Source organism: Brassica napus, chromosome C3 (genome assembly GCF_020379485.1).
Source record: "Brassica napus cultivar Da-Ae chromosome C3, Da-Ae, whole genome shotgun sequence".
NCBI lineage: Eukaryota > Viridiplantae > Streptophyta > Magnoliopsida > Brassicales > Brassicaceae > Brassica > Brassica napus.
In genome coordinates this window covers 25,368,619-25,384,758 of record NC_063446.1, presented here as the reverse complement: position 1 = coordinate 25,384,758, position 16,140 = coordinate 25,368,619, and the positions used below count along the sequence as shown (strand labels likewise).

The 16,140-nt window shown below is 34.3% G+C and overlaps 2 protein-coding genes and 1 long non-coding RNA gene across 3 annotated transcripts; all 3 read left to right on the top strand.

Annotated features, from left to right (window-relative positions):
- Positions 1 to 1,251: 1,251 nt before the first annotated feature.
- LOC106384274 (putative F-box only protein 15) lies at positions 1,252 to 2,919 on the top strand. Its single transcript, XM_022698174.2, has one exon. It carries the CDS (start codon positions 1,580 to 1,582, stop codon positions 2,771 to 2,773), a length of 1,194 nt encoding a protein of 397 aa, XP_022553895.2. The 5' UTR covers positions 1,252 to 1,579; the 3' UTR covers positions 2,774 to 2,919.
- A 219-nt stretch (positions 2,920 to 3,138) lies between these two features.
- Positions 3,139 to 6,135, top strand: LOC106385834. Its single transcript, XR_001277291.3, has 3 exons — positions 3,139 to 5,233; positions 5,354 to 5,422; positions 5,655 to 6,135. It is a non-coding gene; the product is annotated as an uncharacterized LOC106385834 (long non-coding RNA).
- A 6,960-nt stretch (positions 6,136 to 13,095) lies between these two features.
- Positions 13,096 to 14,490, top strand: LOC106388098 (F-box protein At3g08750). The gene has a single exon (XM_013828085.3). It carries the CDS (start codon positions 13,227 to 13,229, stop codon positions 14,400 to 14,402), a length of 1,176 nt encoding a protein of 391 aa, XP_013683539.1. The 5' UTR covers positions 13,096 to 13,226; the 3' UTR covers positions 14,403 to 14,490.
- Positions 14,491 to 16,140: the final 1,650 nt, after the last annotated feature.

Genomic DNA, 16,140 nt, shown 5'->3' with positions numbered 1-16,140 from the left:
GATTATCTATGTACCACAGACGCAAAATTCAAAGGCAGATAGTCTAGTACGCAGTGCTAGAAAATAATTATCTTTCGTCGTTCGCATAGATGCAGATCACCCAGTTTGGTTTATAGAGTTAGTATGAGTCTGTATTGTTGATGATAAAAAAAATATGATTAGTATAGAAATTATTTTCTCTTACTTAAAAAAAATAGAAGTCATCCATATATATACACATATAAAGTATAAAACGACCAAACTCGTGAGTTAGCTCATGTCCATTAAAGATTGTTCACATAACTCGTGATCTAATTTAAGATCGATTATTAAACTCATTTATTAAATGAGCCTAAAAAATAGAGATTATGCTCATGAAAAATTGAGCTGAATTGAGCCAGCTCATGAGTTATAGCTCATTTTGACACCCTTATCGTTACCAAATCGGTGGTTACTAAACCGTGTTACCAAAACGGTGATTACTAAACCGGTTCATTTGCTTTATTCAGTCAATGAGATTCAAAAAAAAAAGATTTCATGTTTTTGATTCGGTTGAATCTTTAACTGGTTCGCTTGTTTTATTCAGTCAACTAGGTTAAGATCCGCACCTTGCGCGGAATAAATATTATATATAAATTAATTTTACGTATTATTTGTCTTTTTTACATATTATATGTTATTTTACATATTATATGTTGTTTTACATATTATTAAATAATACATATATATATTAATAATTAAAAATTCAATAACTATTATGTTTATGATTAAATTGGTGCACACAAGTAAATAAATTTTATTAATTCAAACAAATATTTTTTTTATTTTATATGATATAAAATTAAGTTTTATTAGATATATAGTACATTTTTAATATTGATATCTGTTAAATAATATTTTATACTCATATAGTTAACGTGGTTGTTTAATTTTTTTTAATTGGTTTCCTATCTAAGTTTTTACTATATAGTTAATGTAGTTGTTTAATTTATTTTAATTGGTTTAGATTTATAAAAAATAATAGAGAATAAACTAATTTTTATCAAATCTTTATTATTCAAAATAATTAATTATCATATATACTTTAGCCACATTTGATAATTTCGTTATTTTTATTTATGGAAACAATGAAAAACATTAATAATTAATTTATGATTAGTTTAATATAAAGCTTATTATATATTTTGGTAGACTAACATATTTTTTTTAAGATTCTAAGAATGATTGTGATGATAACACGTGGTTACAAAAAATGTTGTTACGTTTCTCTTTTAATATATAGGGATGAGTTATAAGATTTTACAGAAAAAAATAGATTATAGAATCACAGAGAGGAGAAGAACATTTTTCCAAGAATTTTCTGATATCATAGTTCCCTTCCTCGTCGTCGTTAAGAAAACGAATGGTTACTAAACCGGTTCGTTTGCTTCATTCAATCAATAAGGTTAACCGGTTCATGTTTTTGGTTCCTTTCGGTTGAATCTTTAACTGTTTTAACGGTAAAATGAACCACTTTTTTTTTTTTTTAAGGAACCACATTGTTTAGTCGTTTCCTTATCCAAGAATCTCTGATACGACTCGAATCTTTCTCAGAGCGCTCATGGCTGCCTCAAGGCGTTCGTGGTCGTTGTCCCTGATGCCACCGGAGATAATACAAAAAATCTTTTACAAGACTCCGGCGGAAGCTCTCGTCCGAGCAAAACCGACGTGCAAGGAATGGTACGCTCTCCTCACCGACGAAACTTTCATCAACGAACACTTCAACCGCTCCAAAGAACACTTCCTAAGAATCTGCGATACGGTCCAAATCATGGATCCAGTGACCAGAGCAAGCTCAGTATCACCAGTTCCAAACGAGCTACTACAACATCCATTTAAGATCGATACTTTGGTTTACACGCACATGGTTCAATGCGATGGATTCATGCTGGTTGGGTGTAACATGTGGAAGTGCAGAGACGACGGATCAAGATACGCCAACCTCGCGCTTTGGAATCCTGTTTTGAGAAGCCTCAGATGGATCGAGCCCTCGCGAAGTATCACGACCTCTGATTACCACGGGATTGGATACGACAAGAACAACGCTAGCGATGGTTACAAGATCTTGAGGTTTACTAGTCGACCTTGGGATATTGAGGATTATGAAGATGAACCAGAGGTTGAGATTTATGAGTGCAAGACGAGTTCTTGGAGGACTCTTGATGTCGATCAGCTTGATATGGATGTAAATATCATGCGTATCTGTGTGGCTGTGATGGGTAACATGTATTGGATTGCTTATAGAGATGTTGAAGACGAAGATGATGATGAAGAAGAGTTCATTTGTGGTTTCGATTTCTCGGATGAATTGTTCAAGGACATATGCTTATGTCCAACCTCTTACGTTAATAGTCATTTATCTTGTTTCAATGGAGATAGCTTGTCTTTGCTACAACAAGACCAAGTGTCAAGAAACATTGAGGTGTGGGTTTCAAGCAAGTTGGGTGGTGGTGATGGTGATGTCTCGTTTAGCAAATACTTCAGTTTGTCCGGTCCTGATCTTCCGGCGTTACGGGTCCACGCAAAAGCGGCTCGTCCTGTGTACTGCTTTGTGAAGCCTAAGAGTGTCATCGTCTGGTGCGTGGAAGTTGAAGGAAAAGGTACTGATAAGGCTTGTACTTGCTGTACTCTTTATGAGATTGGTGAGGATGGGGTGAAGAGTAAAAGGGAGACAGAACGAAACTACTTGCGTGACTATTCTCGCGCCTTCCGTTGTGGCTATGTGTATGTTCCAAGTATGATCCCTCTTCCATGAGTAAGAGATTAGGTTTTTTGTTTCGTGTTCTGTAAGCTTTCGCTTTTGCTCTTTGTTTGTTGATCTTTTGCCATGTATATCTTGAAAGGAACTATATGAAACTGCTGTGATGTGCAGATGTTACTGAATATGACGTTGGTTTTGGTGTATGTATTACAATCTTGACAAGTTTTAGGTTATGGTGCATTTGTTATATCATGTGTGTCTCAGTTAATGGTAACGTTGTTTTCACCCCATCTTGACAAGTTTTAGTCCTGATAATAATTTTCTTGTTCAAGAGGTTGCCCATTGATGCACCCAGGCCCGTGCCTTCCTTCCATAAGGCTGATGAAGCAAGATCTTCAGGCCACAAAAAAAATTATAATTTTTGAGGCCACATTTTCAAAATATTAATATAGCTGAGTGATTAAAAATATTGTTTTTGACTTCTTAGTCTAAGTATTTTATTTTCTGTATTGTGATTTTTCTTAAACTATTAAATGTCTCTGTTTTTAAACTATGTTCACATTGTATTTATCTTTTGTTTTGGACAATTGATTTGTTATTTGTTTTGTTTCTATTATCTTTGCTATTTATAACCATTTGTTATCATTGGATTTTTTTCTAATCTCCATCATTGCATATAAAATTATAGAAAGTAAAGAAGAATATAATGTGATTGAAGGTGTATGTGAGAAAGAAAGCTAATGTTAGAATATAATGGTTCAAAAATATTTTTCTCTAAAACCTTTTAACAAAAACAATAGTTCAAGAAACTAATAAAATGTGATTTATCTAAACTATTAAAATAGAAGTACAAATTTGAAATAACCCTGAGTTTTCCTTAATAATTACAAGTTTATGCTACTGATCTAAACCATGTTTAACATTTAAATCAAATCACCTAAATTTAATTTAAATAGTTAACCAAACACAATTATCTATTCTATTAAAAAGGAATCAGTCTTGAAAAATCTATTTATACAAGTTTACTGCACCCTTTCATTTAACTAATAGCACATTGGTCTATCTATTATTTCGCTGTTACCATATATTACTCTAACCATAATTTATTCTCTTTTTGTCCATAAAAGGTCGCATACGTGTTTTATAAACAAACCTATATATTAATGTTTCAAATTGGCTTATAGTTTTCAATTTCAAATTGGACCTATATTATTAATGTTTCAAACGGACCTATATAACAAACCGACCTTATACGTGTTTTATATATAAACACTTTCTTATATATTAATGTTTCATAATGCAGAATGCTGCCATGTGAAATAAAAAAAGAGAAGATGTATATATGAAAATGTTGTAGTTGGTATAACTTATAGTACACGAAAAATAAAAATGCTTCTTCAATATATGGATCTCATTCATATTACAACCATGACAGTATTATTGAGTTAGAACACTAACCACCTTATTCATATCAAAATCTAATATACAAGCTATCTATACCACCTTATTTATGCCACCTTATTCATCTCAAAATCTAATATACAAGCTATCTATATGATTCAAACAGTCTTATAACGTTGGTATAGCGAAAAATTTGACAAAAATTCAAATTTTAAACTCTGCCATGTTATTGCCTTAATTGTTACCAACTATCTAAAAAAATCAATTTAAATGTATTGTGCACATCTTTTTGTTAACAATATATTGTAGATACAATATTTAATAACAAAATCCGGAAATATTTATATTGCTTCGTCTACAAGTTTTATTTAATATCACAATTAGTTATATTTTCCTTATACTTACAGAATTTTCGCTAACCTACTTTAATTGGATTAGCATTAACTCTTACAAATTAAAAAAAAATATTCTAATTACAATATACTCGCATAATATTCCTTATTCCACAAAGTAACATATTTATCAAAATTTTAAAATATTGTGACCTACATTTGCGTAACCTAAATCCGCTGTACCACCTACCAATTATAAATGTAGCATCAGAATACCACGATATTCATCAAACCTAGGGATACAGAAAAAAAAAATGGCGAACAATATGCAGTTAACTTTCTTGAACGATATCAAACCACACAAGACTGCATGTTGCATCCAAGTGAAGATCATTCATACATGGAGACATTTCATGAAAGACGTTGGAGAATCTATGGAACTAATCCTATGTGATGCAAATGTAAATTTAACGTTCTATATCGATTTGTGATTTCTATATATTGATTTTGTTAAGATACAAGCTAACGGATATAATTCTTTTTATCTTTTTAAAGGGAACAAAAATCCATGCCTCGTGTAACAAGACATACATTGCTGAATTTGCCAAACATGTCTGTCTTGGAGTATAGATGTCTAAGTATATATTTAATCTTTTTAGTGGGCAAAGATTAGGGTGCTGCCTGTGGCGAAATTTTGCAGAGAATCTTCACACAGCTAGCCAGTAAACAGAAGGTATGGTAATATGTCTTCTACGATTTGCTAAGATTGGGCAATATAGAGGTATCTAATATTCAACTTATGTTTTGATCTACACATAATTTATATATTGCAATAATAGATATTAACCTAGAACACAGCATTTTGTTCAACTGAAAAGGTTCTTCATATTTTATTTATTAGGTGAAGTTCAAATCTCAAATGCTTATGATGCAAGTCAGATGTTTGTCAATCCTGAAATACCAGAAGCAGGTGAGTTTAAACAAAGGTCTTTAACAATCTTATAATAACAAATATATAGAAATCTACTAACATATTAAAAAAAAACTAATATCTCTAATACCAATCCGGTTGCATGTTTTGTCGGAGAGTGCTTCAGATATTCTTCAAACACATCAATATCCTCAGCTTATATATGTCCAGATATGTTCTTCGTATGTGTCGGAAACAACAATCAAACTGTTCCTGTATTTTTTTTGCAAAGGTTACCGGTTCATATCGGAGAGGAACAAGTCTGTGGTGTCCTCCTGCGGTCGCTGAATCGCCATCGATCGGAGAAGACTTTCGTTTTTATTTTTGCTTTGTTCGATATGTCCAGATGTTGTCGTAACATAGAAGATCACGCATGGGCTTGGGCCTCGATATAAGAATTGAATTTGTTAACATTTAAACTCATTTTGCTAAAACCCAATATTTAAAAAAAAAATCACCAAAAACCCATTCTTTCAAAACCCATTTTAATAAATCATAAATTAAAAAGTTAGATTTTAAATTTCAAGTATAACTTAAATATTGACTATGTTTAGAAAAAAAAAGGTTTATAATAACTACAGATTAAATCCCTTTTATATATTTGGTTTTCTATTTTGAATATGATATATATATATATATATATATAAATGTGTGCAACAATCTTTCCAATACCGACAGATATAATTACATTTCATAATTTCTATACTATTAAACAAACAAACATCATTTTAAAAAACATTTCAACCAAATTTCAAAAACGCAAACGCTTGATCACATCCATATAAATCATGATGACTTTAAACTTAAAAAATCTATATAAACACAATAATAATCTACATAAACTTTGGTTTTAGCCGGAAAAAACCCGCGCTTTCTAAGCGCGGGTCAAAATCTAGTTACGTCTTATACCACCTTGTTTAACAACGTTAACAAACCACATCATTTCTATTGTTTGGTCAACTGAATTGCCTCCTTTTAATATGATACTAGATCTCGACCCGCACAACCGCGCGGGTTTTTGTTTTCATTTATTTTTATATAAACATTTTGTTTTCAATTCTAAATTGGTATATATTATAATATATATGTGTCTATCAATTTTTAAAAGATAATAAGTTTACGGTATATTTTTCATTGAATAGATTGTTTCAAACTTTCACATGTATTTGTATCTTCTTCTATATATATATTTTCGGATTATTATTTCATTATTAAAATCGTAACTATATATATAAAGATTAGTAAAATATTGTTTTATTGTCATATTCAAAAATATTGTAACATTTCACAAAATTAGAAAGTTTTCAAAAAATTAAACTTTTCGCTTCGTAGATTTATATTATCGAGTAATAATTAAATATTTAGTTTTTGTTTAATTTTTAACTATATAGATTAAAATTTGTTTTCATTGGTTTAAGGTAGTAAAGATTAATCATTGTTAGATAATATAATTTTTGTTATTTAATTTTTTTTTTTTTATAATTTTAAAAGTTAACATCGACAAATATTTAAATAATTAACATATGGAGGTATAATATTACAACAATAAATTCTATCTATTTAATTTATACTATCTATAAATCCAATGGATCATGTTTAAATCCAATTATTAAAAGTCCAATAAAAATTTCTGGTAGGCCCAAAATTTAAATGATAAGATTAGAGATTAAATGTAACATGATTTTCTACGAATAAGTCCATTAAGTCCATTTTAAAAAAATCACACATGAATCAAAGTTGTGACTTCTGTTTTAATATATAAGATTTACAATTGTCATTATTATCATTACGTGAGACAATTCTAATTCATCACAAATTGAATTATCTCATTGCACTCGGATTAAACAATCCTCAAATTTTTAAAAACCTGACATGCCATATTCTTAAGATTATACACTGACATGAAAACTAACATGAAACTCTTGATTATGTAAATACTTCATATATTAATACTTACAATCAAATGTCATGTCGGTTTGCATATATTACATATGTGGAATATGAATCATGTTCCCTGTAAAATATTTTCAAAATAAATTACTTACTGAAACATAGTTTTGCCATACTGTATATAGTTAGGGATATGACATTTAAACTAATTTATTACCTTAACGTGAAACAAATTACTTCTATCACATTAACTAGAATTAAAGATGTCAATCTTTGTATTCGAGTAAGTTTTCCTAATTCACAATATATTGTATACTTTTAATTATTATAACCTCGAGTATAGAAAATGAAAAACAAGAATATCCTGTTAATAGATACTATCACAATAAACTAAAATTATGACAATTTTCATTCAAAATAGAATAGTTCCTTTTATAATACTACCAAATGAAAGAAAAGTTTAAGAGTATGAATGGTAACCAGAGAACGGCGAGGAATAATGCATTCTCTAACGTTCCTAAAAAATATCATCATTCACAAGGAATATTTTTTTCTTCTCATTCCCTACCATTCCTTTTTTTTGTAGAGAAATCAAGAACAAAAGTATTCCTTGTTAAATTTGGGAAGGAACAACCGTTCCTTTTCATTCCTGCAATTTTATTCCTTTACGTTCATTTTCTATTTGTTCCTCTTGTTTCCAGAATGGTCACCAGTCGAACCGTAAATAGTGTTACAAATATAAGCTCTAATATTAAATATATACAATCGGGTATTAATGTTTTAAGATACGTATAATCTTAATATTGAACTTGAAAATCACGCAATTCAAAATAATTTAGTTGAGATTTCCTTTTGAATATACCTACTCGCACAATATATACCATTCCTAATTGCCTCAAACAAGTTTTAGCCATTGGAGAAGTACTTAAGATTCATTCAACTTAAGAATCTAGCAAGGGAAGCACCAATATACACTGTAACGGAAGGAAACGAACCCCCATTTTTTACTTGGTTCTTCACCTGGGACTCTTCCAAATTTCCAGTAACTGTGACATCTCTCTCTATAAATTTTCTCCATGGAATCTAACTTGTATTAAACAATAAAACAGTTTTGCTCAGCTGTGTGGAAACTCTTTCTAGAAAAGCTCACAGTTCTGGCAAATAAAAGAAAGCCGCTTCTAAATGTAAAAGCCTTAGCTCATTTTGTTGCATTATGCAAAATAAATTTCTGCACTTATGTCTTATATGTTGTGTCTTTTTTGGCTCAAAGACCTAAGAGGAGAGTACTTGTGTAAAATAAAACTAAAAGAAACTATCCTATTTTAAATATCTCCATGTATGAATCTGCAAATATCTTGAAACTCTTCAAAGTAATACCCATGACCAAGTTTCTTTTCTACAAAACTTAACTTTTCCTTTATGAAGTTCTGATCTTGAATCTGCAAAATTCTTAGGTATATTCTTAAAGTCTGCAGTCAAGTTGTGTTCGTAACTTGTGTTATAATCTGTCTCTTTAATATTCTTAATAGTTTATAATGATCTAAAATTTTCTTTGAAAAAGTTCGATTGTGGTGATTCACATATGTACGTTGAATTCAACAATTTATTTCATAAATATTTAAAAGAATGAGGAAGAAACTCAAAATGTTTTCGTTTATACACAAATATAATTTTTCTACTATTACAATGATACATCATTTTACATAGTAAATCCGCTAAAATTGAATATACGATAGACAAATTACATGTGAACATCAAGACTTTTGTTTTCTAAATATATCCAATTATAAAAATAAAAACAAATACTCGTGCGGGCGCACGGGTTAAAACTCTAATTATTTGTTAAAAACACTAAACATTATAGGTACAGTATCAATCAATAGTCTACTATTCATCTTTTTTTTTATGCAGAACTAAACAAAAATATGTTTCTCTTAAAAATAAAATATTGTATAGAATATATAGTATGTTGATAAAAATATCATTAAATAACATACACCACTATTTATAACTATGCTTTAGGCCACAAAATATATGGGGACGGCACTGGATGCACCTTTGTAACATAACATAATAACTCTCCTCTGGTTTATACTCTGGACTAGTGTGTCATGCTCCCTAATATCAAACCCACTGATCAGGTAAAAAGCATAAGTGAAAACCACTATCAAAACGTTTGAATGGAAACAAAGAAAAGGGACTTTCTTTTGATAGTTGCAAATGTCAGTTTACTGGTAGAAGTCCTAGTGTATCTGCCAAAACAGAGTGAATCTAATGAGCTCGTACGCCTTATCATCCAAGGTCTCCAGTAATCAGTGAGAGAATAGTTAAGAGATCCAATCCAAGCTTGATTCCCAAGGAAAGGCACATACATGATGTGATCACCACTGTTCACCCAAAAAGAAAACCTCACTAAGTTTACAAAATAAAGAGTCTTGGAAGCTTGAAACTACTTCTTCTAAAGGCAAGAGTTTAACTCTGAAATGAAGTTGGGAGAAGGATGGCCACTGATGCTGTTATTCATATGGTCATGGTACACTGCTTTTAATGTCATGGACGTAAGGATGTAATACTTTTCTTGTCAAATACGAACTCTATATTAATTCCCAAACCGGTGGTTGCTAAACCGTCGTTACCAAAACGGTGGTTACTAAATGTTTCACATAAATAATACTTTTCTTGTCAAATAGTCTGTCCATTGATCCACCTTTGGAACATGATATAACTTTCCTCTGGTTTATACTCTGGAGTGTGTCCGCCCTACAATGAAACCCACAACTCAATTAAGAAACATATACGTGAAAACCACTATCAAAAACGTTTGAGTGACACAAAGATAATGAACTTGCTTTGATAATATATAGCATATGTCTTTTTTTTTTTTTTTTTTTAATAAATGTAAAATTTTATTCAAAGCAAACATTTTTACATCAAGTACTTCTATTTTCTGTGTGGTATTAAACTTCTAAGAAATTCTATAAGGCAAAAATCTTTATGGTTCTGACTCTCTAGTCCCAAGCCATGTGCTCAGACTTTCTTCAAGATATTTATGTCCCTTACCCTTTACCATGAGAAGCTTAAGACGAATTTTCTTGTCCACAAGCTTCGCTAACAGACTCGCAGATTTAGCTTGCTCTCCATGCCTACGGCCATTTCTTTCTCTCCACTACAGCATGGACCGTGGCTTGGAATGTATACCGAAGAAGGAATTGTTTTGTTGATGGCAGTCTATCGCTTGATACCATCGTCACAATGTCGTTCCAGTCCGTGGTGAAAGCCCCTTTCAATACCTCCTACTAGCGCCTGCCATATCTGTTTGGAGTAGTTGCAGTTGAAGAAGAGGTGACTGCAGGTTTCATCAGCTTCATTGCAAAGAGCACATGTTGGATCAACCGCAATGTTCCACGATTGCATTCTATAACAAGTGAGCATCCGTTCACGCAAAGCAACCCATATCAGGAAGGAGTACTTTGGTGTGGACTGCGAGAACCAAATCCCCCTGCTCCACACGCACTTTGGAGAAGCGGTACGGAGCTGTAGCCATGTTTTCTTTGCAGAGAACAAGTTAGTGTATATTCCTTCTTTCTGTTTCCAAAGGGGAACGTCCTCCTCTTGGCTAAGAACACAACGCAATGCTGCAATCTCTTTCTCAGCCTCATTTAAAATGTTCTCTCTATGTCTTCTTCGTCGGTGATTTCCTATAACATCTGCAACTACTGCATTACCTGAGATCCCCAGAGCAATGCGACCTCTGTCTCCCAATACATCCTTGAGGCAACCAAGCTTTGACCACATTCCATGACCACAGATTCTCCACTAATAACCTGTCTTTTACGAAAGCTGATTGGTTGTGTGCAATGCATTGAGGGAGGGTGGCTTTGAGTCTGTTCGCAATGATTTTAGAAATCACCTTGTACAGAACGTTGCAGCAGGAGATGGGACGATAATCCTTCATTTCAGTAGCAGCATCTTTCTTGGGTATGAGGGCTAGGATGGTTGAGTTCAGACCCTTCGGTAAGAAACCCTTGCTGAAGAAGGACTGAACCGCTACTGTGAAGTCTTTCGCGATGACACTCCAAGAAGCCTTGAAGAATTCAGTGGTGAACCCATCTGGCCCTGAGGATTTGTCATTTGGCATGTCATTTGGCATGTGGAAAAGGACCTCCCGAATCTCCTCTTCTGATACCGGCTTTGTAAGGGTTGATCTTTCAGTATCAGTACATCTAAAAGGCAAGAGCTCTTTCAGTTCTGCAACCGTTATGTGTTGTAGCTCCGATGATTCAAATGTGAGGAACTCTTTGAAAAATCTCTCTGATTCAATTTTGATTTCCTCCTGCGTAGATATCACATCACCAGATGGACATTTTATTTCCCTAATTAATGGCATTTCGGACTTCCCTAACCTTTGCGGCAGTGTGGAAAGCCTTGTTATTGTGATCACCCACTTGGAGCCAATGGAGTTTTGACCGCTGTTTCAAGAGTTTTTCTTTTATGGCTGAGATTCTCTGCCATCTCTCAGCTGCCATTAGCTCTGCTCGAATAGTGGCCTGATTCGGGTTCCCAAGCAATTTCTCTTGATTATCACAGAGGTCCTGATAAGCTTCTTTGACCTTTCTTGTCAACTCGCCGAGCTTCGCTTTGCTCAACGTCCTCACCAAAGGTTTTAGAGCTTTCAGAGACTTGGAGAACCGGTGTAGAGCTGATGTCGAGACAAACAATGGCTGTGTGTCTTTCCAAAAGTCTTTTGTTGCTGTTATGAACTCTGGCATCTCTGCAAGAGTATTTGAGAATTTAAATGGCCTCCGCTTCCTTACTGTCTCAATTTTCAGATGGAATCTTCCTCTTAGGTGATCAGAGCAACCCCCTGCTTCGAAGACTCCATACGCTTGAGTACGCTTGTTCAGCCATGTTTCATTTACCAAAATTCTGTCGAGCTTCTTGCATATAAGCCCCTCTTCACGCTTATTGCACCACGTGTATTTTGGCCCGTGATAACCCATAACAGTGAAGCTGCAATGTTGGATAACTTCTTCGAAATCCTTCATTCCAGTCGTAGCTAAAGTTGCGATTTGGTGGTTTGAGTGCTCATCACCTTCCAGTATCTCATTGAAATCCCCCATGATGATCCATTCTTTGTGTCTGAACATGGGAGAGTCCTGATGAGCCTTGAGATCTCCCCACAATTCCTTCCTCCCGATGATGATCCATTCTTTGTTTCATTTTCTTAGCATAAGTAGTACTAGTTTATCTGCGTAAACAGGTGAATCTAATGAGCTCATACGAGTACGACAAGAGAACTCATACCGCCTACCATCCAAGGTCTTCAGTAATCAATGAGAGAATAATTAATAGATCTAATCCATTATTCAAAAAAAAAAAAATTTGATCTAATCCAAGCTTGAGTTCCAAGGAAAGGGACATACATCTTACATGTCGTGATCACCACTATTCACACACAAAATATCACTAATAAGGCTACAAAAAAACCCACTATGAGTCTACAAGCTTGAGCTCTCTCCCCCCCCCCCCCCCAACCAATCCGGTGGTTACTAAACCGTCGTTACCAAAACGGTTCATTTGCTTTATTCAGTCAATGAGATTCAAAAAAAAAAAAGATTTCATGTTTTGGTTCGGTTGAATTTTTAACTGGTTCGCTTGTTTTATACAGTCAACGAGGTTACAAGATTTTACCAAAAAAAAAAGATTAAAGAAAACGAATGGTTACTAAACCGGTTCGTTTGCTTCGTTTGCTTCGTTCAATCAATAAGGTTAACCGGTTCATGTTTTTGGTTCGTTTCGGTTGAATCTTTAACTGTTTTAACGGTAAAAAGAAACCACATTGTTTAGTCGTTTCCTTCTTATTAGTTCTTATCCAAGAATCTCTGATACGACTCGAATCTTTCTCAGAGCGCTCATGGCTGCCTCAAGGCGTTCGTGGTCGTTGTCCCTGATGCCACCGGAGATAATACAAAAAATCTTTTACAAGACTCCGGCGGAAGCTCTCGTCCGAGCAAAACCGACGTGCAAGGAATGGTACGCTCTCCTCACCGACGAAACTTTCATCAACGAACACTTCAACCGCTCCAAAGAACACTTCCTAAGAATCTTCGATACGGTCCAAATCATGGATCCGGTGACCACAACAAGCTCAGTTTCACCAGTCCTAGACGAGCTACGACAGCATCCGTATAAGATCACTTCGGTGCACCCACTCTTGGTTCACTGCGATGGACTCATGCTGGTTGGTAGTTATATGTGGAAGTGCAGAGACGACGGATCAAGATACGCCAACCTCGCGCTTTGGAATCCTGTTTTGAGAAACATCAGATGGATCGAGCCCTCACGAAGTATCACGACCTCTGATTACCACGGGATTGGATACGACAAGAACAATCGTAACGACGGTTACAATATCTTGAGGTTTGCTAGTCGACCTTGGGAGACTGAGCGTTATGAAGGTGATGAACCAAAGGTTGAGATTTATGAGTGCAAGACGAGTTCTTGGAGGACTCTTGATGTCGAGCTTGATATGGATGTAAATATCATGCCTTTCTGTGTGGCTGTGATGGGTAACATGTATTGGATTGCTTTTAGAGATGTTGAAGAAGAAGAGATCATTCGTGGTTTCGATTTCACGGATGAAACATTCAAGGACATATGTTTGTGTCCGACCTCTTATGTTAATAGTCATTTATCTTGTTTCAATGGAGATAGCTTGTCTTTCCTAAAACAAGACCAAACATCAAGAAACATTGAGGTGTGGGTTTCAAGCAAGTTGGGTGGTGGTGATGGTGATGTCTCGTTTAGCAAATACTTCAGTTTGTCCTGTCCTGATCTTCCGGCGTTACAGGTCCAAGCAAATGCGGCTCGTCCTGTGTACTGCTTTGTGAAGCCTAAGAGTGTGATCGTGTGGTGCGTGGAAGTTGAAGGAAAAGGTACCGATAAGGCTTTTACTTGCTGTACTCTGTACGAGATTGATGAGGGTGGGGTGAAGAGTAAAAGGGAGACAGAACGAAACTACTTGCGTGACTATTCTAGCGCCTTCCGTTGTGGCTATGTGTATGTTCCAAGTATGATCCCTCTTCCATGAATAAGTGAATAGGGGTTTGTTTCGTGTCTTAAGCTTTTGTTTTTGGTCTTTGTTTGTTGATCTTCTGCCATGTATATCGTGAAAGAAACTATATGATACTGCTGTGTTTGTGCAGATGTTACTGAACATGACGTTAGTTTTGGTTTTTGTATTACAATCTTGACAAGTGCACTATTATGGTGCACTGTTATTATATCATGTGTGTCTCAGTAATGGTAACGTTGCTTTCAGTGCTGGTATGGGCTTAGTCTTCTGATAATATTTTTTTTGTTCGAGAGGTTGCCCATTGATCCACCTTTGTAACATGACATAACTCTCCTCTGGTTTAGACTCTTGACTAGTGTGTCATGCTCCCTATAATCAAACCCACAGATCATTTAAAAACGCATAAGTGAAAACCACTAACAAAACGTTAGAATGGACGCAAAGAAAAGGGACTTTCTTTTGATAGTATCAAATGTCAGTTTATTGGTACAACAAGTCCTAGTGTATCTGCCCAAAACAGAGTGAATCTAATGAGCGCATACGCCTATCATCCAAGGTCTCCAGTGATCAGTGAGTGAATTGTTATGAGATCTAATCCAAGCTTGAGTCCCAAGGAAAGGCACATACATGTTGTGATAACCACTGTTCACCCAAAAAAAACCTCACTAAGTTTACAAAATAAAGAGTCTCGAAAGCTTGAACTACTTCTTCAAAAGGCAAGAGTTTAAAGTACTTTGAATTGAACTTGAGCGAAGGATGGCCACTGATGCTGCGTTATTCATATGGTCATGGTACACTGCTTTTAATGTCATGGACATAAACCGGTGGTTACTAAACCGGTTCATTTTGCTTTATTCAGTCAATGAGGTTCAAAGATTCATGTTTTTGGTTCGGTTAAATTTTTTTTTTTAAGCTTGTTTTATTCAGCCAATGAGGTTCAAAGATTTCATGTGTTTGGTTCGGTTAATTTTTTTTTTTGTTACGCTTGATTTACTTTGTCGATGAGGTTAAAATATTTTGCCAAAAAAAGAAGAAAAGATTAAAGAATCACAGGGAGGAAATGAAGATTTATCCAAGAATCTCTGATATCATAGTTCCTCGTGGTTACCAAAAAACTAGTCGTTACTAAACCGGTTCGTTTGCTTAATTCAATCAATAAGGTTAACCGGTTCATGTTTTTGTTAAACCGGTTCATGTTTTTTGGTTCGTTTCGGTTGAGTCTTCAACTGTTTTAACGGTAAAAGCGTTCATATTGTTTTAGTCGTTTCCTTCTTTCCTTATTATCCAAGAATCTCTCTTATACAACTCGAATCTAAAGTATTCAAAGAAACAGGAATTATAAAACAGGTTCTTTTGTTTTATTTCTTTCTTAACTTTCTTTTCAATCGTTGTAGGGATCTCCTTACATTAGACCTCTATATATAGGACCTTCTTGACTTCTCCTATTACAAGTATATCTAGGAATTCTTATCTTTATCCTAAACATATTAAGCTATTCATCCTTATCTTCAATAGTTTGTCGAACAAGTAAACTTGAAGCTTATCCAACATTCTCCCTTCTAAGCTTCAGTCCACTCTCACTTAGGTCTTGTACTTTGATCAGTTCCACCATCTCTTTGAACTTGATCCTTGCTAATGCTTTAGTTAACACGTCTGCGCGTTGCTCTGTTCCTGCAATGTGATCCACGTCGACTAACTCCTTCTCCACGCATTCTCTGATGAAGTGAAAACGCTTGTGGATGTGTTTTCTGCG

What these genes read in the sequence shown, in the direction of transcription:
- LOC106384274 (XM_022698174.2), top strand. Translation starts at nt 1,580, where the DNA reads ATGGCTGCCTCAAGGCGTTCGTGGTCGTTGTCCCTGATGCCACCGGAG.
- LOC106388098 (XM_013828085.3), top strand. Translation starts at nt 13,227, where the DNA reads ATGGCTGCCTCAAGGCGTTCGTGGTCGTTGTCCCTGATGCCACCGGAG.